The sequence below is a fragment of the Chenopodium album genome, chromosome 22 (genome assembly GCF_948465745.1).
Source record: "Chenopodium album chromosome 22, dcCheAlbu1.1, whole genome shotgun sequence".
In the NCBI taxonomy this organism is placed as follows: domain Eukaryota; kingdom Viridiplantae; phylum Streptophyta; class Magnoliopsida; order Caryophyllales; family Amaranthaceae; genus Chenopodium; species Chenopodium album.
This window is the reverse complement of record NC_137855.1, coordinates 6,600,932-6,628,467: the sequence shown is the minus strand read 5'-3', so window position 1 is coordinate 6,628,467 and position 27,536 is coordinate 6,600,932. Positions and strand designations below refer to the sequence as shown.

Genomic DNA, 27,536 nt, shown 5'->3' with positions numbered 1-27,536 from the left:
ATAAGCATTTAAAATATTACTACCTCCGTTAACTTTTATTTGCAACTTTGGAATATATTATATCTCACAAATAATACCCCAAAGTTGCAAATAAAAGTTAACGGAGGTAGTACTTAAAATAGTATTAATTTGGGATAGCATGACAAAATCACGCGTCAATCAGTGTCATTAATGTTAATTTTAATTTAATCTTTCTATTTTTAGCTAGCTTATCCAACGTCTCCGGAGGCGTTTGTTAGTTTTTGCCTTTTTTTAATAATACATTGTCAAGTGTTCCTTTAGATTCGTTTTTAGTATTATGTGATTGTTAGTCAATTGAATTCTTTATTTCACAGAGTAACTTTCCAAACTGAACTAAATATTGCACAATTACAGAATTACTAAAGCATTCCAAACTACTCCATATAAAATAAGTTTGATAGTCTTCAAAAAAAAAAAAAAAAAAAAAAAAAAAAAAAAAAAAAAAGAAGAGTTTTGATAAATATAGAAGCCTTATTGGCTCCAATGTTAAGCATATAAGAAAATTTTCCTAATTTAGTACTCTCGTGTTTTTTTTAAGTGATACACTTTGACCGACACATAGTTTTAGACAATTCAATTGACTTAAATAAAATAAGAGGTAAGTGGGGTAGTGAAGTATTAAAAAATTGTTAAATAAAGATAGTGGGGTTAATAGTTTATTGAAAAGTAATGAATGTGAGAGAAAAGATATAATAAAAAAATAGTAGTGGGTTTGAGTGGAGACCATAAGAGGAGAAAGATATAATATTTTAATGTATTTTTTTGCTAAAAAAGGAAGTGTATCACTTAAAACAACACGGCCGGAAATGAAAATTGTATCACTTTAAAAAAACACGGGAGCAACACAATGTCAAGCAATAAGGGGTATCAGTCAAACCAATAGTGTACCTACTAACTACCCCTCACGAGAATGACAATTAAATGTTTTTTTTACTTCATTGAAATACAAACATAAAACTAGAGGAAATGAGAAAATACTAACAAGAAAAAAAAGGAAAGGATAATTACCGAATTGGACCTCCATTACTATTTCAAGACCTTTTCTTCAACATGAGAGGAACACCTGGTGTTTTTGGAAGAACTTTTCTTCATATTCATTTTAATGGCGGCTCTACACTTAAGCTTCTTCCTTTTCATGGCGTTTCTACAAGTAAGCTTCCCCATTTTTCTAATCCTTTTCGCTGTTTCAATTTCACTTCTTCCCTATTCAATTCGCCCTCTTTTCAGCTTCCATTTTTATTTCCTTGCCGAAATTACAAGAATAACGCTACTCATTATTTTGATTTTGATTTTGATTTTGATTATGATTATGATTATGATGACCCAAAATTGTTTCTCAAATTTGTGAGACAACAATCTAAGTTAGGGTTTACTGATGTCGAATTTCCCATTTCCCTCTTTCATCATATGAAATTGATTCGCCCACTTCCTGGTATTATTGATTTCAATCAACTGTTATCATCCATTTGTAAGATTAAACCCAACCCCCCTTTCTCCACTGTCATTTCTCTTTACAGGCACCTCCTAATGTTAGGTGTTCGTCCAGATTATTATTCCCTTAACATTCTGGCTAATTGCTACTGTCGTTTGGACTTTGTTAATTTTGGGTTTTCTATTCTCGCCAATTTTATTAAGCTTGGTTATCATCCTGATATTGTCACCTTTACTACTCTCATCAATGGTTTCATTCATTCTAATCAACTAGCCTTTTGGCCCGTGCGATGCACGGGTTATTTATATAAAATTGTATTGATAGATAAGTGAAGAAATATCAGTAAGTCATTATAGGGTATAATATGTAATCGAAAACATGATTAAAGAAATTAAAATTTTGGACTTTAATTGAAAAAGATGCTTAAGTAGAAGGTGGAAGGGCTAAAATTAAAGAGAGCATAGGAAAAGGTTGAATTAAAGGGGAGAGATGAAGTGTGTATGAAAGATGAATAATAAGTTTAATGAAAGAATTTTAAAAAATGGTGTAATAAAAAATTAATAGTGTAAGATGACATGTGGCACTATGATTGGAGAATTGTAATAGAATGGATAGGGACATGTGTCTTTCTTAGTTTCTTGGTTATAGTTTTTAAATACTATGTATAGATTCAACAAAGCCATTCATTTGTTGGATAAAATTCTCAAGCTTGGCCTCCAACCCACATTAGTCACCTATGGTACTATGTTCAAAGGTCTCTGTAGGTCCGGTGATAATGCCGGTGCTCTCAAACTCCTCAGAAATATGGAGTCTTATGGCCATTTTATGCCTGGTGTTGTCATTTATAACACCATCATTGATAGTCTCTGTAAAGACCAGTTATTACCTCAGGCTCTCCATCTTTTCAAGGAGATGAAAGTCAAGGGAATTTCCCCTGATGTTGTCACCTTTAATACCTTAATTCAAGGTATGTGCACTTTGGGGCAACAGAAAGAGGCCCAAGAAATGCTGACTGAGATGTTGGGGAACAACATAACTCCTGACATTGAGACCTACACCATGTTGATTGATATGTATTGTAAAGAAGGCAAGGTTGGTGAAGCACTAGACATATTTGAATACATGATTGAGATTGGTTTGGTTCCCGATATCATCACTTACAACGCTTTGTTAGATGGATATTGTTTACGTGGTGAGATGGATGAGGCAGAAAACCTCAAGGAATTGATGGTTGAAGATGGCTGCAAACCTAATGTAGTTACTTACAACATTTTAATCAATGGCTATTGTAAAGGAGGAATGGTTGATGAAGCACGGGCCATATTCGAATCCATGATAAGTCAAGGTCTGGTTCCCGATATTATTTCTTACAATACTTTATTGGACGGATATTGTTTACGTGGGCAGATGGATGAGGCAGAAAATCTAGTGGCTTTGATGATAAAACATGGCTGCAAATCTGACATATTTACTTTCAACACCTTGATCAACGGATATTGCAAGTGTAATAATCTTGACAAAGCTCTTAGCCATTTCCAAGAGATACATCCTAATGGGATAACTCCAGATATTTACACATACAACACTCTTATAGATGCCTTATGCAAGATCAATAGATTCACCTCAGCATATGAGCTTTTTACAGAAATGGAAACTCACAGACTACAACCTGATGTAGTGACTTTGAATTCATTGCTCGATGGCCTGTGTAAAAACACACATATTGACAAAGCAATGGAACTGTTGACAAAAATGAAGACTAAGGGAGTGGTTCCCAATATTATCACTTACAATATCCTAATCGATGGCTTGTGTGAAGCAGGGAAACTTCAAGAAGCTTTGGATACTTTCTCATCTCTCACAGAGAAGCACTTACTGCCAAATATCTATACTTATAATATAGTTGTCAAAGGACTTTGTGCAAAAGGTTTTCTGAACGACGCCATTGAATTGGTAGGGAGAATGGAGGAGTATGGATGTCCTCCAGATGAATGTACATACAATCTAATTATCAGGGGGTTTTTGAAAAGCAAGGATATCAGCAAGGCTTTGGAACTTGTCACCGCTATGAGAAGCAAAGGGTTTGCTGCTGATGCTCACACCGCTTCCTTATTTTTTGGCTTGCTCACTGATCATACTTTATGTGATTCAGACAAGGCTCTACTTCAAAACTATTTCAAGATCTGAACAATTATGTGTTTTTCCCTCTGTCTATAGTCATTATATATTACGGAGTTGCCTAAGTCACTCTAATAGAAATATTAGTATCTTATAGCACTGGCTACATGTCTAGTTTTCTTAAGTTGCCTACACCTAAATCTAAGTGTTATTCAGGTATAAGGTTGAAGTCATTTGCAGCTGCTGCATAGAGAAGTATAGACATGCAGTTATTGGCAACTGATTTTTATTTTGCCTTCTCCTTTTAAGCCGTTTATTATGTTTTTCTTATGGATTTATGAAAGAGGCATTGTATCATTTTCTTATGAAACGGAGACGAAGACATGCATATTTATATTTGGAAATGTTCTGTGCCAAGAATCCAAGATTACTAAGTACGAAGTACTACATTCCTTTGTTCAACGACTTGCAATTGTTTGTCAAAGAGAGGCTTGATTGCCAAATGATCCGTAAACCGACTACTCATCTAAACTTGTAAATAATGCTTATTAGAAATTCAGAATCACTGCTGCCTTCATTCGTTGTACTAGTTTATTTTTAATCAACAACACAATATTTAACTAACTACTAATGGAAGGAGTACAAGTAATTGTTCTTCGTAGATGCTTAACACAAGAGAAAGATTTACTCTGTTGTATAGTTAAGGTCATAAGACTCAAAACCCTTGTGATATTGCGAATTCCATACCACAGCTATTAAACATTATGAAGGAGTGTGTTTCTTTTCAACTCATTTATTTCAAAAACAAATAGAGTGAAAATTAAACTCATCATTTGAACTTGTAGGTATGAACATAATTAACATATTTGTTTTTTTGTATAATAAGTCCAATTAAAAACATTTGTATTCTAAGCATAAGAAACATTGGTTTTTGTTGTGATAGCGAATCCAAGGAACAAAAGTTGTAAGATTGTTATTGCTGGGATTGGAACATCGGACAAAGAATGATCTTAAGCTCCATTTATTTTGAAAGAAACATACTATATGGAAAATCATTTTCAAAAGCAATTTTCAATGAAAAATGTGATTGTGTGAAAATGTTTTCCTTTGTTTTTTTATTATAGAAAAACAAATGGGGAAAAAGACTACAGGAAGGGACGAAGGGGAAGATATGGGAAAGAATAATACGGAGTACTAGATAGAAAATGTAGCATACTTTCGTTACAAAAAGAAATTTTGTCTAAACATAAACTTTCGACTCTTTACCAAAACAAACAATTGCATATTCCAATGCAAAACTTTCAAACTACTCGTATCTAATAATTATTCGAAGTGAAATTGCTAAATATTGACAAAAAAAAATAATAATAATACGGAATTTAAAAGAAAAAAAAAATTGATATTCGATGTGAAATTGCTAAATATTGACAAAAAATAATAATAATAATAATACGGAATTCAAAAAAAAAAATGATATTCGAAGTGAAATTGCTAAATAATGACAAAAAAAAAAAAAAAAAGAATTTGGCGGGAGAAATTTAAGATGTACGCAATTGGGAGTAAGTGAGATTATATAGAATGAGTGAGTGAGAGAGAGCAGCAAAGTTAGAAGGTTGCATAAAAATGGAGGGCACCGATCCACAGACCGAGAAAGTTCGATTGGTGAGTTTAGCCATGGATTTCGGCTTTGACGACCAGTCTGCTCACAAATGCTTGGACCGTCTCATTCAACTTTATGGTATTCTCTCTATTCTTAATGAAACCCTAATTATTCGTTGATTGAGATTTCTGTTGAATAAATTGTCTGTTTATTCGAGTATTGATTGAGAAACTGTCTGTGTAATTGGAGAATTGAGACTGTGTTTTCTCGTGAATTTTATTCTCTTTCCACGCCTAACATGTCAATTTAATTCTAATTTGTGCGAGTTTGAACTGTTCATAAACCCGAGCGAGGTTACATCCTAAAATCAATTGGCAATGGGAGGAGTAACTCCTCGATTTGTAATATGGCTGTGTGGGAATTTTGGTATTTTAATGATTTTAGTTATATGATTCTAGCTATGGTGATATCATGTATTCCTGTGGTAAACAAATTGGAGTGGAGTCGAGTTAGCTGCCCCCCACCCCAGTCCGAATAGAAGGAAATTGTCTCTTAAAACGAGTCTCTTTGAGAAGAGGATCATGGCCTTTGGAGTAATGAGTATTGTCTATCTGATAGACATTCTCATGAATTATTGAAGGTGAAGATGGACAAGATTTTATTACTGTGGAACATTGCGGTGATGATTTTCTTGCAATGCTGGCCGAGTCTATGCAAGACAGTGAAGAATGGGATGATGTACAAGCTATGGAAACTGAAACTTGTGGTGCTCTAAGCAGCATGTTGGGAAAAGCAACTCCTATTCTTGAAGTTGATTGTGAAGATGATGAGGATCCCGGAAGTAGTGTTCATGTGAGAGAGCAAACTCAGACACCTCACGATATCCTGGTGGTAGATTCTTCCAGTGAAGATGAGGATTTGACGTTTGAAACTTCTGCAAATAGAAGTTCTAAGTCCTCAGCACGTCCTAATCCTCATCATAACAGCAGTGATTGGACCTCTCCAAGATCTGGGGTAAGATCTTTTCTATGATTTGGAATGATTATTATCATTTGGGCATTCTCTCATGCAGTTTACAACATCCCTTTCAATAGGGCTTTGTAAAGCATGCACTTTTTAAATTTCTTTTCTGTGAATTGATCAATGTTGGAAAGCTGCCAAATTCTCCATGAGAGCCTTCTGTTGTTCACTTATTTGGGAGTAAATTTGTAGCTCATATAGCTGGTTTCACAGCCATTTCTTCCGCTAGTTTTCCTTGTCAATAAAGCTAAAAGCTAGTTTCTTTTTGCTTTCTATGCACTTATGATGTCAAGCTTCACTTTCTTAAAGCTTCTTAATTTACATTTGAAGTTGTACCTCTCTAATGAATTCTGATTCTTTGAAGGAGTGCCGCAGCAGTGTCACTCATAATAAAGGCTCATCTCTATCTCAAAAAAGGGCTAGAAGTTCATCTGGCATTTCTACAAGTGGAACCTGTCAAGTATTGGATATAAACGAAGAAACTCTTAGTTACGAAGAATTGCAGGCTTTGGATGATTTTGAATTAGCTAATGTTGTCATATTTGGCAATAAGTTCTTTCGCCCTTTGCAACATCAGGCATGTAAAGCATTTGTCCAAAAGCAAGACTGCTTTGTTCTCATGCCAACAGGAGGTGGAAAAAGTCTGTGCTACCAGGTGATTATCTATGTATTACTATAAATTACTACTACCGTATATGTGGGTTGAATATTGTGATTGATATACTGAATAGAAAGTATTGTCACCTTCACTTAGGCAGTTCTGTACAAAGCTGGAATTGTGAATACAGAATAGTGTCTGGCACAAAACTTTCTATGTTTTTTTTTTTTTTTTTTTTTTTTTTTTTTTGGGTGTATCTCTTCTGCAACTGACAAGTCGTGAAAATGTCCTACGATTGATTAGTGCATGACAAATTATCATCAATCCTATGTATCTAACAAATTGCTTGTTCTTACAGCTTCCTGCAACTCTACAACCAGGCGTGACCATTGTTATATCCCCACTGCTTTCTCTTATTCAGGATCAAATCGTCACACTGAATCTCAAGTATGGGGTTCCTGCAACTTTTCTAAACTCCCAGCAAAGCCCAGCACAAGCTGCAGCTGTCATTCAAGAGCTTAGGTGACAATTTTGTTATTAAATTAGGAAATTTACTTCTCAACATGTGTCCTTTGCTGTGTAAGATATGAGTATTATGAAGCCTGGTATATTTCTGCTTAAGCTTTAATCCTGTATGTACTACAGTGTTGTTGGGCCTTTTAAGGCATGTTCAGTATAATTTAACTAATTTTGTCATGGCTGCTGATGTTGTTCCTTTATTCTTGATAGGAGTGACAAACCCTCATGTAAGCTCTTGTATGTAACTCCGGAAAGAATCTCTGCAAATGCATCATTTTTTGATGCATTGAAAAGTATGCATCAAAAGGTGAGTTCGTGCTGGTTCTGCAATAAAAACTCGATTTTCTGTCCAAATAGATATCTGTATTTGTAACATGAATTTCCTGGATAAGATGAGATTTATTTTTTTCAATTGTAGGGACTTCTGGCAGGGTTTATTGTTGATGAAGCCCATTGTGTAAGGTATGCCTTTTACCTGAAAATGCAATTTTTTTTTTTTTTTTTTTTTTTTTTTATAAAAAAAAAAAAAAAGAAATGTTTGCTAAGCTTAAGTTCTTGCTCACTCTTGGAAACTTGGATTCAGTATCTGAGATTTTTCAACATGATGATGATCTACATATTACATATTAGGTTACCCTTTTAGATTTTGACTTATAACCTGTTGGTGACAGAGTTCAGTTGTTAAGAGTGATGAATGACATAACCTGATTCACCTTACTAAGGCAGATGAATGACATTAATACTCTCTCCAACTAACGAAGATTTTGGAAAGAAACCTCACTCCTCCTTACTGTCTCCTGAATCAAGTATGAACATTAAATATTATTTATTTATGTATTTTATGGAAGAAAAAAAAAGCAGCAGAAATGAATGATTTTACTAGAAAGTCAAACTATTCATCAGTATAAGATAGCTAGCTTAGGGTGAATCAATGGACTAATTTCATGGAGAAAAAGGTGTTTTTTGCTTTCCATTTTGTTTCTATTTCAATTTCGGAACTAGTTGACAGGAAAGAATTTTACTGTTTGTCATGCTATGACTGCAATCGTTATTCTCTAGCTAAATTAGTTCTTACTTTTGCTTAGCCAATGGGGCCATGATTTCCGTCCAGATTATCGGAGATTAGGATGTCTTAAGCAGAATTTTTCAACTGTCCCTGTGATGGCTTTAACAGCTACAGCAACTCATTGTGTACGCAAGGTACGAATGATTCTGTGAACTTAAAAAAAAATTGTATGGCCATATAGTCCATAATTTAAGAGATCTTTTACAGGACATATTAAATGCATTAAGAATACCTCGTGCTTTGGTGTTGGAGACGAGCTTTGATAGACCGAATTTGAAGTATAAAGTGATTACTAAGATTAAGGAACCTCTCAAGCAGCTTGGGAAACTACTGAAAGATGAATTTGAAAATTCTTGTGGGATAGTTTACTGCCTTTCAAAGAATGAAAGTGTGGAAGTGGCAAAGTATTTAAATGAGAAATGTAAGATCAAATCAGTGCATTACCATGCTGGTTTAGCTGCTCGTCAAAGAGTTTCTGTCCAAAAGAGATGGCATACTGGAGAAGTACAAGTTGTATGTGCTACTATTGCCTTTGGAATGGGAATAGATAAACCTGATGTGGTAAGCTTGAGATGGGTCATTTTTTTTCTAAGTGACTTGTCTCTGTTGAAAAAAAAAATTATATTGCATAATGCATTTTTTATAGGGGAGTGGGGGGATTTTTGGTCTTCCTCATGGTTTTTTCAGTCTTAGTGCATACTCAAGTTAATTCATTTGCATTCATCTTCTTCGGAAACCTCACTCTTATGGTTCTTTCTGCTAATGTTCAGCGTTTTGTTGTCCATAACACAATGTCCAAATCGATTGAAAGCTATTACCAGGAGTCTGGAAGGGCAGGTAGAGACAATCTTCCTGCAGAATGTATTGCCTTGTATCAGAAAAAGGATTTCAGTCGAATTGTTTGTATGTTGCGAAATGGACAAAGTTATAACAAAGACAGCTTCAAGAAGGCAATGGCTCAAGCTCAGAAAATGCGGGAGTATTGTGAACTGAAGGTTAGTGAATCATCTTGTTTTCATGCCCCCTTTGCCAAACTGAAAACACTCATCACATTAGTTGGAAAAACTATTGGTAGGTAATGCCTTTATGCCTGTGAAACTTTTTCAGGATGAATGCAGGAGAAAAACATTGCTTGAACATTTTGGAGAATCATTTGACCCAAATACATGCAAATACGGTCCTAATCCTTGCGATAATTGTGTGAATAGACCTGCATGAGAGTAATGACAAGCCTACCATAATTGACCAAGACGAAATTTGATTCAGAGATAACCTATTCCACAAAATGTGTGATGTAGCCATGTGTAGCATTTTGTAACTCATGCCGAGGCTGTTAGAGACGCTCACATCCCAAGAACCCACTATGTCACCAACTCACCCGGGCTTGGCTACAAGTATTTGTCTTTGACATGGATGTACATATATGTATGTATGTGTTAAGACTTTGCAATAGACAGTTTTCTTTTGTTATACGATTTGCTCATAATCAAATTGTCTTTAAGAGTTCTATTAAACTTTTGCTGGTGTAAATCACATTTATAATTCCATCCCCCTTTAAGATAAAGATAATTTATCCGCTGCCACATGGGTAGGAGATAGAAGTACCAACCGTATAGCCCTTGATTTTCGAATTGTCGGATTGTTGGTACACTAGTAGACTGTAAAATGAATACGAATGCTGTACTGTACCTTAACCTTGGAATCGTGAATTAGGTAATGTTGTACCTGAAATTTTGCTAATCCTTGGAATCGTGAATTAGGTAATGTTGTACCTGAAATTTTGCTAATCAAATCGCCGCGAAATTTCTTGTAATGTTGTATGTTGTATCTCTCATTCATCAGTCGCTTGACAATGAAAATGAGGGACCTATGTAGTTGTGGTGTGTTCAATGATGACAATGATTAATCATTGAATCCATAATTTAAGAGGGGCAGATTTACTACAACAGCCGTAGTAAAGAATGTGTTTCTGACATAACACCTTGTCAATCACATGTCTTTGTAGTTTGTACCATTGAACTGCATTATGGAGTTGTAATTACGAAATACTTTCTTTCTGTCTCTAAGTGATTGTTTAAGAAATAAGTGCAAATTTGTGTATATAAGTGTTCACATATAAACTTTAAAAAGGTATCAAATTTCTTTTAGGAACATTTTTTTTTTAGTTTATGGGACAATGTTTTAGGGACGGATTAGTAAAATTTGTATAAATTAATTGCTTCTCACTTTTTTATTTTGTTCATCTTAGTCGTATATTCATATCATTGATTGAATGAAACTTTGCACGGAGAATATCCTTAATAGATCAACTATTTCGTAGTACTACGTGTGAATGGTACATGGAGTAAGTGGTCAAGATAAGAAACTAATGAGTTAAATAAGGATTAATACTCAAATAGAATTCTATATTTTGTATGAATAATATGATGAGAACCCATGTAATTTTCTTACTACAATGAGTCCATGAATTGGTGACGTTTCATTGGGTTGGGTGGTATTAATGACGGATTGACTGATAAATACAGTACTACTCCGTATTACTACCTCCATTCTTTTTAGTTGACACGTTTTGACTTTAGCACTATTCATCCACCTCTCTTTGACCATATTTTGTGTTTATACGTAATGAAAAATATAGTCATGTGGGATCTTGTTAGATTCATAACGTTATATACTTTCAAAATTTTTGCTTATCGATAATTAAAGATATTAACGATTGAATTAGTGCATTGGCAAACTTGACTAAAGAAATGTGTCAACTAAAAAGAAACGGAGGAAGTATTTATCAATAATATTCTAAATTTGTCACTTTTTTTTTTTTTGAATAGAAATTTGTCACCTATTTTATCCATCATTTATTTTCATTTGTTAAATATGAGTTTTTCATTATTTGTAAGACAATTATCTTTTATCCTGAGTTTTAGCTAGTTATCACTTCGTACTATGTACAGTATTAAGGAGTATTTTATGTTAGGAAAATGTTATAAATAGCTCTAAGGGTTATGTATAAGGAGCTAAAAGAAGAAATGAATAATGTTATTATCTGAATTTATTAATTAGAAAAAGATATATGCAGCATAAGGCAGTAAGGCTGCATATAAAAAGCTAAAAATAGAAAGACTTGACAATAATTAAATATTTAATACACCGATTTGCTCGTGAATTGTCGATAAATTCCCAACTTAATACTAAAAAAGGAAGTATATTAAATGCTTTTATGTAGAAGGGCTGCATATAGCATTACACTTATTAATTTTTATCTTATCTAAACTTTTCGATCTTTATCTTATAACTTATCGTATTTTAAAAAAATACTATAAATTATGATTAGGGTTAATAAGGGTCATTGATGTTTAAAATTCATCTAAAATTAGTTTAGATAAGTGAAAATGAATTAAGCTTATACCAACCTTAATACTTTGCCAATAATATCCATAAATTAATTTTATAAATCTCATTTTTTTTTTCAATAAGCAACTAGTTTAATGTAAAATCTTATAGGTTGACACCAAGATATAATGTAAAATCATTTCCATCAATTTTCTTTGTGACCTTAAACAAAACATACTTTGTATTGTACAATCAAAAGCATTTATACACTTATGTCTTCTTTAAATAGTGAAACAAAATTAAGCCCAACATGTCTCATTTCTTCCAAATATTCTCTCCCAAAATTGAAAGGATTGTTCTTTTCTCATTGGTATCTAGCTAAGCTTATCTTTTGATTCAATACTTATACAATAAATTGTCAAGAAAACCAACAAAAAATGTGGTTCATACTTTGTTTGTTTTATTTTTAATATTAATTGACCAAGAATTATTATTGTCCATTATTTTATTTTGATTATTGCCACCTAACAATAACACATTGATGGTGGGACTCAAGGGTCTTAATCCTTTGATGCCCTCCAAGACTATTAGCCAGCCAATCAAATATCCAAACAACTAAAACAGGAAGAAATTATTCAAATTATAAAATTATGTATTCAAATTTAAATTTTCTCTAAAATACTTTATTAGCATTCTTGTTTACGAGGGAAAATATAAAAATTAAAACTTTGTTCTAAAAAATCAAACATTAATCTCCTTCAATCGAAAAACCCACCTGCCATTTTTGCTACTTTTGACTGTTCTTTACTAATTCCCTCAACTTATTGCTCATTCAAACCTCTGTCTTCGACTCTTCGTTTACCATAAACGGAAATTCCTATTTCTCTCTCCTTTTTTCCCCTTTTCCAAAACCCTAATTTTGCATCTTCAGGGCATTCTTGATCTGGGTCCAATGAGGGGTTTTTGCTTCAGCAATTTGTGTAAGTTTTCTGGGTAACTCTTTTTGGATCTTTTCGAGTCATGGGTTTTGTTTATAAATCAGGAAAGTTTCTGGGTTTGATTTTTGTAATTAATTTTCAGGGTGTTTGAACTTGTTTTTTGAATTTTAAGTTGGGTTTTTTTTCTTTTCTTCTAATGAGCTTATTAATTGAAAAATTAATGCAATGTAGCTGTTGATTTGGGTATGTTTGAATATAAAGTTGGGGTTTCAGGAGCTTATAAATTGAAATCTTAGTGCAATGTAGCTGTTGATTTGGGTTTGTTTGAATTTATTCTTGTGTTTTTTAGTAGCTTATAACTTGAAAAATTAGAGCAATGTTGCTGCTAATTAGGAATTATTCTGCTATAGTGTTCATATGAGCTGCTGTATTTAGGGTTTCAATTTAATTAGTTTTAAAGGTGGGCTGGATATGTGATATCTTAGAAAATATTCAATGTATATATTGCTATGCAAGTTATTGGTTTACTATGTTAATTTTATGGAAAATATCGAGTATTTGGAGTTAATTTTTCCAGGTGCAGAATGTGGACCTTACTGTTATATTGTGAATGAGATTCAACATTCAAGATTATATTTTTATAACCTTTGAATGAATGTTATACAAACATCATGAAGTTGTGGATTTATTGCAGAGAGAGTGGTCAGTTGAGACCATAAGTTAATGTAGTGGGGGTTGTGGTTGGGAGATGGCAGCTGAGGGAAAACGTTCAAAGGGGCGCTTCCTCTATTTGTTCGATTGGAATGCTAAATCCCGGAAAAAGTTGTTCTCTAACAAGTCTGATTCATCTGGTAATTAGATCATCCTTGTTCTAACTGCCTAGTCATTTTATGTTCCTTTGGGGCTATGCTTTTACTTACAGTTCGCTGCCTTTTTAGATGTAGAAGGATCTAGCCAAGGGAAGGATAGTGTTGACAATTTGGCCATTTCTCAGTATTTATTGGTGAGTCATGTTTCTCTCTCCTTCTCTTTCGTTCAATCGCATGTAAATAATTTGCTAGGAATCACAAATTCGCAACAAAGTCAAAATGAGAGCATCCATATTAGCACACGTGCACGTATGTCATAGAGACATGCCTGTGTTTGCACCTAGACCAACATTTCCGATTTTTATCGTATTTGTCACTTAAGAATGATATTAAATCTGATAAAATTTCTTATAGAGGGAGCTATCAGAGAATGGCGATCGTTCTTCTTTCAGAGGAAGTGGTAATTATAGTTCCACATCATCTGTAAATGGGGATGATGGATTTGGAACAAAAGCCCCCGGGGTGGTTGCCCGACTTATGGGACTGGACTCTATGCCTACCACAGCTTCATGCGAGGCAAGTTCTTTTGCATCTTATGAACCTCGTGCTATTGGGAGCTCTTATTATCCTGAAGGTGATACTCCATATGAATTTGAGCAACATATTATGGGCTATAGCTACGTGCCAAACAAAGTGGAGGGTAACCCTTGGAAATCAGTAGATTCAAGAATGAGGAAGGTTCATGGCCGGCCAATTGAGAGATTTCAAACTGAGGTATTGCCTCCAAAGTCGGCCAAACCAATTTCAATCACTCATCATAAGCTCTTGTCACCAATCAAGAGTCCAGGGTTTGTACCTACAAAGGATGCAGCTTATATCATGGAGACAGCTGCAAGAATTATTGATTCTTCTCCTCAGCCTACTGGGAGGACCAAAGTCTCATCTCTGGGGTCTCCTTCATCATCCTTTAGGTATCAAGATCTAAAAGAAAAAATTGAAGCTGCACAGAGGTCTTCTAGACTACCTGAATCCCCCAAGACACCTAAGATGGCTGCTCCTGTACAGCAAGTAAGAGGAACTACTTCTGAAAGGCCTACTCGAAAATCTTTGTTTAAAAATATTATGAGTTCACAAGCAAGTGGTTCACAAAAAGCAAAAAATAAAGGTAAGTCTGTTCCTTTGCCTGTCCAAGATAAAGCCAATGTGCAGAAAAAAATTGGTTCAGCATTTAGTGACAGCAGGAGTCAGCAGCAGGAACGTAAGAAGCTGAAACAGAAAGAGCCAAATACCCAAAAGGTCAATTCAACTAGGACGCCAAGGAAGAAGAGTTCTAGCGTGCTTAGACAGAACAACGAGAAGCAGAATAGTGTCTCTCACAAAGACCAATCAACTGCCAAAACTTCACACTCTGATCAGCAACCTAGAAAGTTACCTCCAGGAGATAGCTCTGCTGGTCCAAGTAAAATTGTAAGTAAAGTTTTTGTGAATGCTGAAAATGGATCAAAGAAGGTTGCAACAACTCGTTTAATGGACCGGAGACCTCCAGTGAATGGTGTTAGTGAAAAGAGGCCCTCACTGAATAGAATGAAAAAAATATCAAGAAGCAAGCAGCTTTCTGCCAATGATAACAATTCAAGTGAGAAAGTGCTAGAAAACAGTGATGAGAAAGCTGTACAACGTGATCTAGCACTTCAAAGCAGTTCAAGGAAGGACATGGATGTAATTTCCTTCACTTTCACCTCTCCCATAAAAAAAGCTGTATCTCAGTCCTCTCCATCTACTACTGAAGCCATTAGAAGCAATCATCATCATCTTTGTGCTGATTCTTTTGATAATGTTCAATCTGATACACATTCATTATCACCACAACGAGGGTTAAAATTAATTGATAGTGGTTCTTTAAGCCTTCTTTTGGAGCAAAAGCTCAGGGAACTAACTGATAAAATTGGTTCAACCAAATCTGATCTTATGATGGAATGCTCTGATACAAACAGTGTATCTTGCTTGTCTGAATCAATTTTGTCACGAGATGCTGTCGCTCCTTCAATGGATCATGATGATTGGTCTGATGAAGATCAAACAAGTGCTACATGTGATGATGATTTATCTTCATCTATGATAGCTAAAGCAAGCCAGAATTGGGAGGTATGTTCCTGGTCGTTGCTTGTCTTCCTTCTAAGCATTACTCATGCATTAATCTCTATCATTTTTAAAGTTAAAATTAGATGTTTTTCAGAATTTTTTGTATATCCTGCTATCTTGAGTTTATTGGACTTTTTTGGCACTTATTGATCGGGGATTGGGGTTTTATCTTCCTGGCATTGTAGCTTTATTGCTGTCAGGTAAGAGAGTTCATTCATTGCACAAAGCATTGGTGACTGATTAGATTTTTTTATTTTAGTGATTGATTGTACCATGGCATTCTCTTGTATGAGATATTTTGTTCCTTAACTTATCCCTTTAAGTGTTCTATACTTTTTTCCTGGGCAATAGGCAGTTTCTTGTCAGATTCCCAATGTTTGAGGAACTTAGTGATTAACAATATGCTCTTTCTTTTATGTATAGTAAAATCAGTTTATTAATTAAAAAAACATATGACCTCTACATAAGAAATCTAAATATAACAACTACGATCATTGAGAATCAGCAACATGTTCTTTAATAAACTGTAGTGTGGGCATAAATTTTATCTGATTTCATTAGTCAGCGGAAGACACTCCCCTGGCTAATCCAATTCCTCTTCTCTAATGATTCTAAGTATGAATTAAAGCCTGACCATGCTGATCTAGCGTGTGTGAGAATAGACCTAGGAGTTATGTATTTATTTGCCGTTCATGATCCTGCTGCTGTCAGCTTTGGCAAGTGTTGTCTTGCCATTATTGTCATTACACCGTTGAACATCCCATTGAAGCAGCTACAGTTGGAGAGAACCTGAGGGTGGGCTGGAATCGTTTCACTTAGCAAGGATTGTTGTTGCAGGTTGGCCTAATACAAATTAGAAACATAGGCACTGAAAAAGAGGAGTTTCCTTGCTTTCTAATTGGCCTCTTTTTTATTGCCACTAGAGCAACCCTAGATTTCACAAATGAGGAGTTCAAGTTTTAGGGAGGAAATGGGCTGGACGGAGAGGATTAGTGATGGAACTTAAGAGATTTTTTTTTTTTTTCATATGAAGAAGATTAGAAAGAAAAACTGTTCTAGTACTTGTTAGTTTTTAGTATGTTTTCCTAGTTGTAGGTAATTGAAGCGTTCAGTCGATACATATCAGTTGCTTTTAGTATTCATGTTTGATAGACATCTTAAGATTGTGTTGGTTCGGACATGTAAGACGGAGACTTCAAAGTGCACTGGTACAAAGAGTGGAAGAGTGGGATCATGCAGAGCTTAGACGAGGTAGAAGGAGACCGAAAATGGCTTGGTTGGAAGGAGTTAGGAAGGATATGAAACAAATGGATTTGCATGAGAATGAGGTATTTGATCATAAAGGGTGGAGGAAAGAGATCTTTGTGGATGACTATACAGAATAATCACTTTTGGTTTATGTAGCCAACCCCACTTATGGATTAAGGCTTTGATTGATTGATTGATAAAGACATCTTAAGGTTGTGCAACTTTTTATTGATGGTGCTCTTCTGGTCTTTCAGTTTTTGTTTCTATATTTCTGTTCTCTTAAGGATAGAAATTTAGAGATTTTCCCAAACTCAATAAAACTCAATAAAGATTTATGAGAGCTATCAAGTACCATGGATTCATGGAAGGTTTATAAGCCAATAGATTACAAAGGTCAAACTTTCAAGAGTGGTATAGTTTTCTAGGCAATGCCAATTGGCAGTCAGTTCATCACATTTATATGGAGTGGGAGTGTGGTGTATATGTAACTTGCAATCTATAGTCACATGCCCAATTTTTTTTTTCCCCTTATATTTCAATTAGCTTAAGCTAAAGGCATGTAGTCAACCCCTTTTCTTTCTGTGGTCACTACTCATTAGGTTTATGTTCATGATTGGTTCAATGTAGATCATGGACAACAAGATCCTTAATTTTCTCCCCAATTGCTTGTAGCGCCCATATATTATGGATTACCAAAGTGGGGTCAAGCCAACCATATCGTTTACCTTATATTTGGCTCTTGTCAATTTAAACTCCTAACAATGCTCCACTGTGGGATCATTTGCTAATCTAATTTTCAATTATAATATGTTGTCTCTTGCTGATTAGTAAACATATCCATTTTGTGAGGAATGGATGTTGTTTCAGCTCATGCTGAAGGACTGCTGATTACTTTGCTACTTGGATTAGAATTGAGTAGTAAAGAAGGGATTTGGCAGTGGCATATTGACTTTTATGATCTCATTAAGGGGTAAAAAGGGGATATCATGCATCTTCAGTCCCATAGGATTAATCCTGGTAGGCTCTTAATATGTGGTTGTGCTCATATTAACAAATCTTGCTCATAATTTTACCAAGTAAATCATCAAATGGTCTACTTGTTACAGAAATAGAATATCATCTAGTCTCATAACCATAGGCTGTTACTGCAACTGGCTGTTTCTCTAGCTATTTATTTTCCACAAAAGTAATAAAGAAAATGCTGCTTTCTTTTTCTGAGATGCCACTTTGGACTTAAGGTAGACAGTTTACAACTTTGCATAATTGTTATTTTCAAGAAGTCTGTCTTTCTTGTACTGATGCAATTCTTCTTTTTGAATCAAATAAGAAACTAAATAATGCTCTTATTGATTTATATATTTTTGTAAAAAAAATCATGAAGAGGTGATGTGTGTCATCCAGTATATGGAAAGAAATCTCTATTGGTACTTAGTTGGTAAGATATATGTCCTAAAAAAGGCCATAGATTTCAGCAAAAGTTGATGTATGATAATTTCCTTCCAACTTTCTAAGGATTTTCTCCATGCCTTTTTCTGTAGGAAATAAGATTTCTAGTCCTGTGTTCTTTGGTGAGGCATCAAATTACACTTTCTGGTGGTGCATGTTGTTGATATTATTCTAGTATAGCATATATAATGCCCTGTGCTACTTGGCCTGATTCCTTGCTCGCTGAAGAAGATGAACATACAAGTGAATGAAAATTGCTTAGTTTGATAGCCAGATTAGAATAGAACAGAGATTGAGGCTATTAAGTTGTTAGCCTTTTTCTATTGCACAAGGCATTGCAATCCACGTACTTACATTTAAAAAAAAATAAAAAAAAAAAAAAAAAAAAAAGTAACTGAAAGGGGGTTAACTTTGTGAGGTAACTATAATTTTCTGAATTACGAGTAATTTACGACAAAGGATCCTGTTTTGAAGTACGAAGTGAGATGATCACTTAATTAATTTTGGAAATTGGGAAAAACCTATTATAGATGGTTCAAGGGACAAGGATAACAAGGGTAGGGAAATAATTGAGAATTGGGAAAATACCTATTATAGATGGTTTAAGGGACAAGGATAATGAGGGTAAGGAAATAATTGAGCGAGCTAGCTGTTCTCTCTATCTCTCTAAAACAAATGTTACTCCATATTTCCTTACCGTTTCTGTTTTTTCCCCTCTTCATGCTGGGGGTGTTGTGTTAGAATTACACACTAGTACTACTCTTTTTACCTACGTATACTGATACTCTAATTCATTGGGGAGGAGTTATTGTGATGATTTCCAGCATATTGCCTCAGCTTTTTCTCCCTTTTTCTTTTGGGTCCAAGTTTGGGAGCTTGTTTCTTGTTATGGGCTTTACCATGTGAAATCTTATGGAGTTCAAAAGCTAATAGTATACCTTTAGCTAATAATATGCACTGTCCGGCTGCTGGAGTTGTGTTTGTTGTTTTTGAACTGTGCATATGTTTTAGATGCATTAAGATTTCCAATCAACTATTGCTTGCCAAATTCTATGGCTACACGTCTTAACATAAACTAAGCGCTTTTATTTAGGAGTTGAAGTATACTCTATTTACTCCATGATCCTTATCACTAACAACTTTGGCAAATATTCTCTTGCTGGTATCTGAAGTGTTCCTAATTATAAAATTTTTTGACCCCCACTTTATTGAGTTTGTAAATTCATTATTTATTCTGATGTAACTTCATGTTCTAAAATTCTTCTTGATTCCCTTCATATTGTAAAGGATTATGGAGGTCTTGAAGAGCAGAGGGCTAGCAGTACTAACAGATTTGAAGCGAGCGGAGAATCTCATCTTGAACATATTAATATCTCAAATCCAGAATGTTCAATGTCCGGAAGTTGGATGTCATCAACTACTGCAAGTGATGTCACTCACGGTAAAGCTTTATGTACCATATGGTCTAGCATTAAAGATTATGATTAGCTAATATAACAATCAAGCTCTGGATAATGTTGTTGAGTGAGGAAACCCTCTTCTGAAAGTCTTGAGTAAAAAATTGTTGCATTAAAATTAAATAGTATCCCTGCTTGGATCTGTATTTGTTAGACGTCATTTGCTAATTTATCTGATGACATAGAATGATATTTGGATAATTGCACTTCTGTGATAAGTTGGTCAAATTGCATCCATTCATCACAAAATAGATATTTTTACTTAAGTTAAATGCTGAATGTGTTTACGAACTGATGTTCTTTCTATGCTATTTGATTTGCAGGAAATTGTCAGCCTTCATCTCCTCGATCTCAGGAAGTGACTAGTTGCGTGTCGAGTGAAAGTATCCATCCCAGGGAAGATGAGTCGGATTTTATTGATGCATCTTATTGGGAACTAGAATATGTAAGACACATGCTTCACTATGCTGGACTGAAGAGATTAAGGTTGGATGAAGGTTTCGACATTATAGATCCTGATCTCTTTGACCTGTTGGAAAATTTGATAAGTACATCAGGCAGAACTGCAGAACCATGTTCCAAGCTTGAACGGAGAATTTTGTTCAACTGTGTTACCGAAAGTGTTAACGCAAAGTATCAACGGGCTTTTCTTGGGAGTTTCAAATCATGGGAGAAATGGGGAATGCTGCTTCAAAACGAGTGGTTGACTGAAGAAGTGTATAAAGAGGTTTTATGTTGGCAAAACATGGGAAATTTAATGGTGGATGAGCTTGTGGACTTGGACATGAGTACTCAGTTAGGAAGGTGGTTGGATTTCGAAATTGAATCACTTGAAGAGGGAATTGACATTGAGAAAGAGATAGTAGAATCTTTGATCGACGAGCTTGTTGCTGATCTAACTGTATAGAGGCAATCTAGATAGTAAGCTTATTTAACCCATCCTAACCCTTTTGTACAATTTTTAGAACAGATTATTCAGTTTATCCTACATCTCTCTTAATGGTAATGTGGTAGGTGAATTAATCCTTTTGAAGAAATTCGCTCAATGCAAATGGCATCATTTTCTATTCGCTTTGATCATCAGAGAACTTACAGCTTTTATAACTGTAGTTTTGTATCACTATCTACTCAAATGATTGTCCTTAACACTCCTGAATTCAGTAAGATCAAAACACGACTGCTACACAACACACACACACGAGATTTCAGAGAAATTGAACTTCTCGGCTGAAAACCGAGATTTTAGCAAAGGTATCTCCATGAAGCTCCTAGAGCTTTCATTACAGGTAATTTGAGGTAAGAGAATCTATGAAAATGATGTTTGGGAGATGGTAGTGCTGGAAATAAGGTAGACATGAAAATGTGTGATAATGATGCAAGCAGCACTTAATACAAGCTGGGTTTATGATAAAAACATGTATTTGTACTCTTTAGAATTTTCATTTGGCCCCTTTGTTTGTAGGGTGCTGTAGTGGTCCTTCATTTGCTTACTACTTTGTGGTACTAATTTGGCATCTTAAGAGTTGTTCAAAGAATCTTAATCAATATAATTCCTTCTTTTATACCCTAAAATCTGGATAAATCAGATTTTGCCTTGTTGGTCTATGTATCGATGTGATTATTACAAAGTACGTAGTTTGTGTATATTTATTTCAATAGAAAGGATAAAGAGAGAGGTACATCTCAAAGTGTGTCTACACTCGAGAATACGATGTGAATTTTGGATGTTGAATTAACAAATAATTCTAACAAAAAGGAAAGTACAAATTTGAAACGAAAGTCTCATGCTAGTCATGCAGTTATACGGAGTATAATGGAACTTTATCCTAAACACATGCTTTCAATAATTTATTTTCATTACGACTTCTAAAATAGTGCAAATGTGCAAGTAATAACAAAATAGAAAACTTATTAAAGAAAATTTTGGGTGTGGGCAATTGACATTAGCATAAGGTTTACTCCATATTGAACAAATACTCGTACAAATTACTATGTAATTTATTACCACTACCAATATTATAATCGCTTGTCAATTAATGGTAAAGTGGTAATGGCTCTTACTCCTTATAAATAACACCGTTAAGTTTCTTGGATAAAATTGCATTGTTACAAATTTTGAACAAAGATTTTTCTGATTTTTATTAACTAATCATACAGCAACTATTAGCTAACTTTATCATGTTAACAATATTGATGCATTCACTTCCCCGAATTTAATTTTTTTGATAAATGAATAATCTGCAGTAGCTAGTTAGCTAGTACAGTAGTAATTTTCTGACTTCATTAAAAATAAACAGGATTGAAATTGAATTTTATGGCAGAAAATTAAAGATACCAACTAAAAAAACAGTAAATGTATTATTTTTTGACCAATGAGAGCATAAATGTTCCTCAAAATATATAGCAACTATATTAATATACTATTTCTAATTATACTAGGCTAGCTACCAGAAATATAAACTGACAGTAGTTGGAAGATTAATGCTCCAACTTATTGGTAATTGGAATAAGACACAACCTCATTGACATACATACCTAGATTTGGTTAGTGGTAATTTTTACTAATAAGACAAACTTTTTTTACTAATAAGACAAACTTTAATTACTAAAATATTAACAAAGTTTTTAAAAAATTGGTTCTCTGCTAACTTCTTTCTAGGGTGAAGTAAGAATACTGAAAAGGGACATTACCTAAGTGCTATTACCCATAAGCTTTAATCATATTCCCCCCTAATTAACTAATTCTAATTTTGTCTTCCTTTTCGTTTTTATTAAATAAAATAACCTTACTAACCAGACTTTACCCCTTACGATTTTTTTGATTTGGTGTTTAATCTTTAGCCTCAAGTGCTTCTTGCACTCAGATATATATACTCCCTCTGTTTTGCGATAATCACAACACTTTTCTTTTACCTCCGTTTTATAATAATTACTCCGCAACACTTTGCTACTTGGTAAGGATTCATTGTTAATTTATTATTTGTCTCTTTAATTTTCTTAAAACTTGTGACCTTAGAGTTACAAGCTAAGGTCAATCTCTTACCAATTACTCCGTACGTTAAGCCTTACTTGCCATTATTACGTGCTTAATTAACACAATGTAAACTTAACTAAAAAGGTATAAAAATACTCGTCACCAATACACTAAGTGTTACTCATAATTATTTTACTTGGTTAAAGTATTTATAAGTCAATTGCATTATTTACCCCTAAGCCAAAAATCAATGAGGAAACAATTGAATTTTGAAGGTGTGTAACTATCAACAGTAAAATTTAAAGAGAATTAACTATGTTCATTAAACTCTATATGTAAGTACTGTAGTTCATTCATGTCTTCCCTTCTTTTATTTTTCACACGTCTTATTCATTTCTGATATTCCATAGCCGATCCCATTAATGCATTTTTTTGTTAATGAAGTTGACGTTTGAAACTAACTATGTGCTTTGTATTTATGTAGTTGGTTTTTATTTCCCATTGGAATATTAATTGCTGATTATAACTCCACTCTATTTATTGGTTAGTGTTATTCCAATTTATTCTAAGATCACCCTCAAACACCCTCATTTGACAGGATTCGAACCCCAAATCTCTATGATTTGATGTAAAATAAACATACCGAGTGAGTCAATAATTTGTAACACATAACGAAATTAAAATAGTATCAAATTTATCCTAACTAATGCAGATTAGGGAGTACTATACAATAATGCTAGATTAGTAGCTCTTCAATAATATAAACATCTAAAACTAGATTGACTTTATACAAATTTGACACACATTAAAATAATAATTAAATAAATTAATGAAATAACCTCCTTCCTCGTAAGGGTTGCACAAGAGTCAGGATCCAATGAAGGGATTGATCCAGTACAGTCAGGTGTACGATACTAAAATCAACCTTCAACAAACTAGCAAATCAAATCGTATAGATTGATGAGGTTTTGCCACATGTAGGGTGTGATGATAATGATGACGTGGAGGTTCTGGAATCTGGAGGAGGGTGTAGGGTAGAAAAGTGGAGGTGAGAACAGAGGAATAGGAAACAGAGCACGTGATGCTACAACAATCTTTGCAGGTGGATTAGATATATAGCGTGGTAGGGCTGTGACATCACACGGGCCGTGAACGTGCTTCCCTCTATTCACATTCTATGCGTATTTCATACTGTATTTTAACTTGGATTTTTTACTCTCTTGATTTATTTTTATTTCCTAATTGTATTTTACTTGTTTTTTTTTTTTTTTTTTTTTTTTTTTTTTTTTTTGTACATTAAGGTCTTGTTCACTTCACCTTAAAAAAATTAATTTCAGTTTTATAAAAATAATTTCAGCTCAGTACAAATAAGTTCAGTTCAGTAAAAGTCAGTAATTTCGGTTCAATAAAATTATTTTCAGTTTAGTATACATAATTTAAGTTCAGTATAATTTCAACTCAGCAAAAATAAAATGAAGTGAACAGAGTACACAAAACATTTGTAGTTGTTATGGTAACTTAGATGATTATATAATTTGTATGAGTTGCAACTCATGTCACAGTTGCTAAGGCGACAAGTTTGAACTAAGATAATCTTGACCAGTAAGTTGTGATTCATGCTAGAGTCGAGAACTTTTATGGATGACATAAGTGTATGAATAAACACAAACATAGGTAAGTTTAAGCAGATAATTGAAATCATAACGTGGCTTGTGAAATATCACTACCCATCATACAATCATACACGTGAAGCTTACCTTGATAAGTTTTATTGAACACGATGATTGATGTCAATCAGATTTAAGGAGAATACAACGGACAAACCTATCTTAAACAAGTCAACCATATTCAGTTTAGATTGTAAACTAACAACCAATGTTACAAATCTTACAATGTAACCAATAGAGCAATTATAGTACCATATTTGAAATTGAACTACTGATATTAATATCCATTGTCACACACCCTAGATTTGCTTCCTATCCACCTCAATTAAAAGATGAGTAATTATTAGGAGTATTATTGTTTTATCTTCCTCCTAACCTTAAACACAAGGGCAAAAAGAAGCAAGCTAAAAAGTGTAAAATAAAGATGCAAACACAATAATCAAAAGACTTTTTGCAATAATAAATTTCTAGACACCTAATTTACTTTTATAGCCTTGTAGGGGCAAATATTATGTACTTTAAAAAAAATTCCAAGAATCCAAACAGCCTCATCAATTTCATCATAAAAATAAACCCAACAACACCGTACGGAAAATCCCTTTTTAATAATTTCACCCCAAAAATTCCCAATGGCATATATGTTATTTTACCCAAAATCCAAGGGTAATTTCATTTCAATACCTCCCTTTTATTATAAGCTTCTTCTTCACTCATCATTTATCTTTCTCCTTCCATTTCTGCAACTCTTTGTTTTTGTTGTTTGTTTTCTCTCTCTTTTCTTCTTCACAGAATACCATGGATTCTAACCTCGAAGCTCCAACCTCCATTAATGGCGGTGATTTTCTCTCTCCTCCATCTCCGCCATCACTCCAGAAGAAAGACGACAACGACGAGGAGGATGATGATGATGATTTCTACATCGATGACAGTAACTGTTCAACGCCATTTGTGAGCGCGCCTTCAAGTCCAGGTCGTTCGTACTATCCTTCTGGATTCTTCTACAGTGCACCTGCAAGTCCCATGCATTTCGTCCTCGCTACTGCTCAGGCGAGATCCTCCGCCGGCGGCGGCTTGATTCCGGCGAGTTCCGACGCGTCCTCCTCTACCGGCTCCTTCGAGTTCGAGTTCTCCGCCCGATTCGACTCGCCGGCGCCGGAGATTGGACCGTCTATGTCCTCCGCTGATGAGTTGTTCCTCAACGGTCAGATCCGTCCGATGAGGCTTTGCGCTCATCTACAACGGCCGCAGAAGCTTCCGTCTCTGACATTGCTGGAATCTGAGAGAGAAGACGAAGAAGACGACGATTATTGCGACGATGATGAGAAGAGTAATGTGTTTCAGAGGTCGAGGTTGAGGAACAGATCTCAACGGAGAAGAACTCGGTCTCTCTCTCCTCTTCGGAGTACGGCGCCGTTTGAGTGGTACTGCTCTGATGACGCCGTTTCGACTCCGACGAAGAAGGCGGAGGAAGGAGATGGTGAAGGAGGAGGTGAGAAGGAGAAAGACGGCGGCGAAACGACGCCGTCGGGGAGTTCGTCGCGGTGTTCATCGGCGGGGAGGAGTTCGAAACGGTGGGTGTTTCTGAAGGATTTTCTGAGGAGTAAGAGTGAAGGAAGAAGTAACAACAAATTCTGGCATAATATCAACATCTCGTTTTCTCCGGCGAAAGAAAAACGAGAGAAAGGTAGCAATAATAACAGCAATGTCAATGAAAATACAAATGTAAATGTGAATGCGAATACGAATTCGGCTTCGAGTTCCGAGGATAAGAAGGCGAAGAAGAAGGAAGTTTCATCGTCGAAAGGGAAGGGGATGCCGGGAGGTAAGAGGAGATCGGCGCATGAGATGCACTACGCTGCGAACAGAGCGCAAGCAGAGGAGATGAGGAAGAAAACATTCTTACCTTACAGGCAAGGTTTATTGGGATGTTTAGGGTTTAATTCCAAGAGTTATGGTGCACTTAATGGTTTTGCTAGAGCTCTAAATCCTGTCTCTTCTAGGTGATATCATTACAAGTATCATCATCAAAATCAAAACACTTTTAAAAAGTAAAAAGAAACCCAAATCAAGTCTATTGATTAATAGGGTCTTACAAAAAAAAAATGGATGATTTTTGTATAGAGGATTTAATTTTCTTAATTTCTCCACCTTTAAATTTGATATAGGCCCCTAATTTTTCTTTAAATTTGTATATCTAGGGTTAAATACATGATTATAATCATGATTACTATATCAATGTGTAGATTATGATTGTTGGGTGCCTTCTCATTTTGTCTTCAATGAAGGAGAAGATTGATTGTAGTAGCTTTTCTTTATTTTTGGTTGCTATGGTGGAAACACTTGGAAAAAGAGATTAGGGAGGGGTTTTTAGCTTTCTAGTCTCTATGAATTGTTAGTGCTAAAGTATGAATCTATGTATCTAATTATTTGGGGATTATGTAACTTTATGTTAACTTGTTTGAAGAGATAATCTTGTAAATTTGCAATTCAAGTTTCACAACACCTTGATAACATACACATTAGCACATTACTATTCCTTAATGTTATGGATAATTGAGAAAAAAGAGAAAAAAAATTACTTAATTTGTTAGATTAAAATTGCTCCACAGTCAATTAGGAGATATGTTAATTTTCTAATGTTTCACTTGTCTATAGTTTATAGACTCTTATCTAATCTAAACTTATTTTTCTAGTCGTGTGGTGCCTTTGATAACCCTTACATATGACTTTATACGTCTTTATTCTCAATTGTCAAATATCGTTTGTATGATTCTGTATTATCTCATTGTCATATTTAAGCGATTGAGCAATATTGTGTGGACAAGAAGTAATTTTGGTGCAACCTTGCAATCATTCAATTCCAAATGAAGATCAAATGATGAAGCCCCGTATAATGTTTAAACGGATAGTGGATAGATCATGTGAATGGATGGTTCAAAAGCATGTTACAACATGGGACTGTGTCCGTTATATAGTAGATACAGTATATAATAGACACTGAGAAAATTCTTACACATTTTAATGTTTCTCTTAGTTAGGTTAATAGTAAGAGGTAAAATTCAAGTGACAATAAAAAGATGGTTCATATTGAGCTCACTTGGTTTTACTATCAAAAATGGAACGTTAGAAAGAAGAGTTGGAGAAAAAGGGT

The 27,536-nt window shown here is 34.5% G+C and overlaps 4 protein-coding genes across 5 annotated transcripts; all 4 read left to right on the top strand.

Moving 5' to 3' along the window:
* Window positions 1-1,178: 1,178 nt before the first annotated feature.
* On the top strand, window positions 1,179-3,975 carry LOC145605130 (uncharacterized). The gene is made up of 2 exons (XM_081661155.1): window positions 1,179-1,703; window positions 2,104-3,975. Exons 1-2 carry the CDS (start codon window positions 1,429-1,431, stop codon window positions 3,638-3,640), a joined length of 1,812 nt encoding a protein of 603 aa, XP_081517281.1. The 5' UTR covers window positions 1,179-1,428; the 3' UTR covers window positions 3,641-3,975.
* Window positions 3,976-5,049: 1,074 nt separating this feature from the next.
* LOC145605403 (ATP-dependent DNA helicase Q-like 1) lies at window positions 5,050-9,869 on the top strand. Its single transcript, XM_081661446.1, has 10 exons — window positions 5,050-5,309; window positions 5,812-6,185; window positions 6,556-6,846; window positions 7,148-7,311; window positions 7,519-7,615; window positions 7,727-7,770; window positions 8,394-8,508; window positions 8,582-8,935; window positions 9,145-9,369; window positions 9,482-9,869. Exons 1-10 carry the CDS (start codon window positions 5,195-5,197, stop codon window positions 9,590-9,592), a joined length of 1,890 nt encoding a protein of 629 aa, XP_081517572.1. The 5' UTR covers window positions 5,050-5,194; the 3' UTR covers window positions 9,593-9,869.
* Window positions 9,870-12,320: 2,451 nt separating this feature from the next.
* On the top strand, window positions 12,321-21,238 carry LOC145605476 (uncharacterized). 2 transcript variants are annotated; one of them, XM_081661533.1, is made up of 6 exons: window positions 12,321-12,684; window positions 13,337-13,493; window positions 13,587-13,645; window positions 13,866-15,596; window positions 19,575-19,728; window positions 20,068-21,238. In XM_081661533.1, exons 2-6 carry the CDS (start codon window positions 13,391-13,393, stop codon window positions 20,649-20,651), a joined length of 2,631 nt encoding a protein of 876 aa, XP_081517659.1. In that variant the 5' UTR covers window positions 12,321-12,684; window positions 13,337-13,390; the 3' UTR covers window positions 20,652-21,238. The 2 variants fall into 2 exon arrangements, with proteins under 2 accessions (XP_081517659.1, XP_081517658.1); XM_081661532.1 differs by having other exon boundaries at window positions 12,322-12,684; window positions 13,581-13,645; window positions 20,068-21,236.
* A 3,727-nt stretch (window positions 21,239-24,965) lies between these two features.
* Window positions 24,966-26,875, top strand: LOC145605129 (uncharacterized). The gene has a single exon (XM_081661154.1). It carries the CDS (start codon window positions 25,181-25,183, stop codon window positions 26,387-26,389), a length of 1,209 nt encoding a protein of 402 aa, XP_081517280.1. The 5' UTR covers window positions 24,966-25,180; the 3' UTR covers window positions 26,390-26,875.
* Window positions 26,876-27,536: the final 661 nt, after the last annotated feature.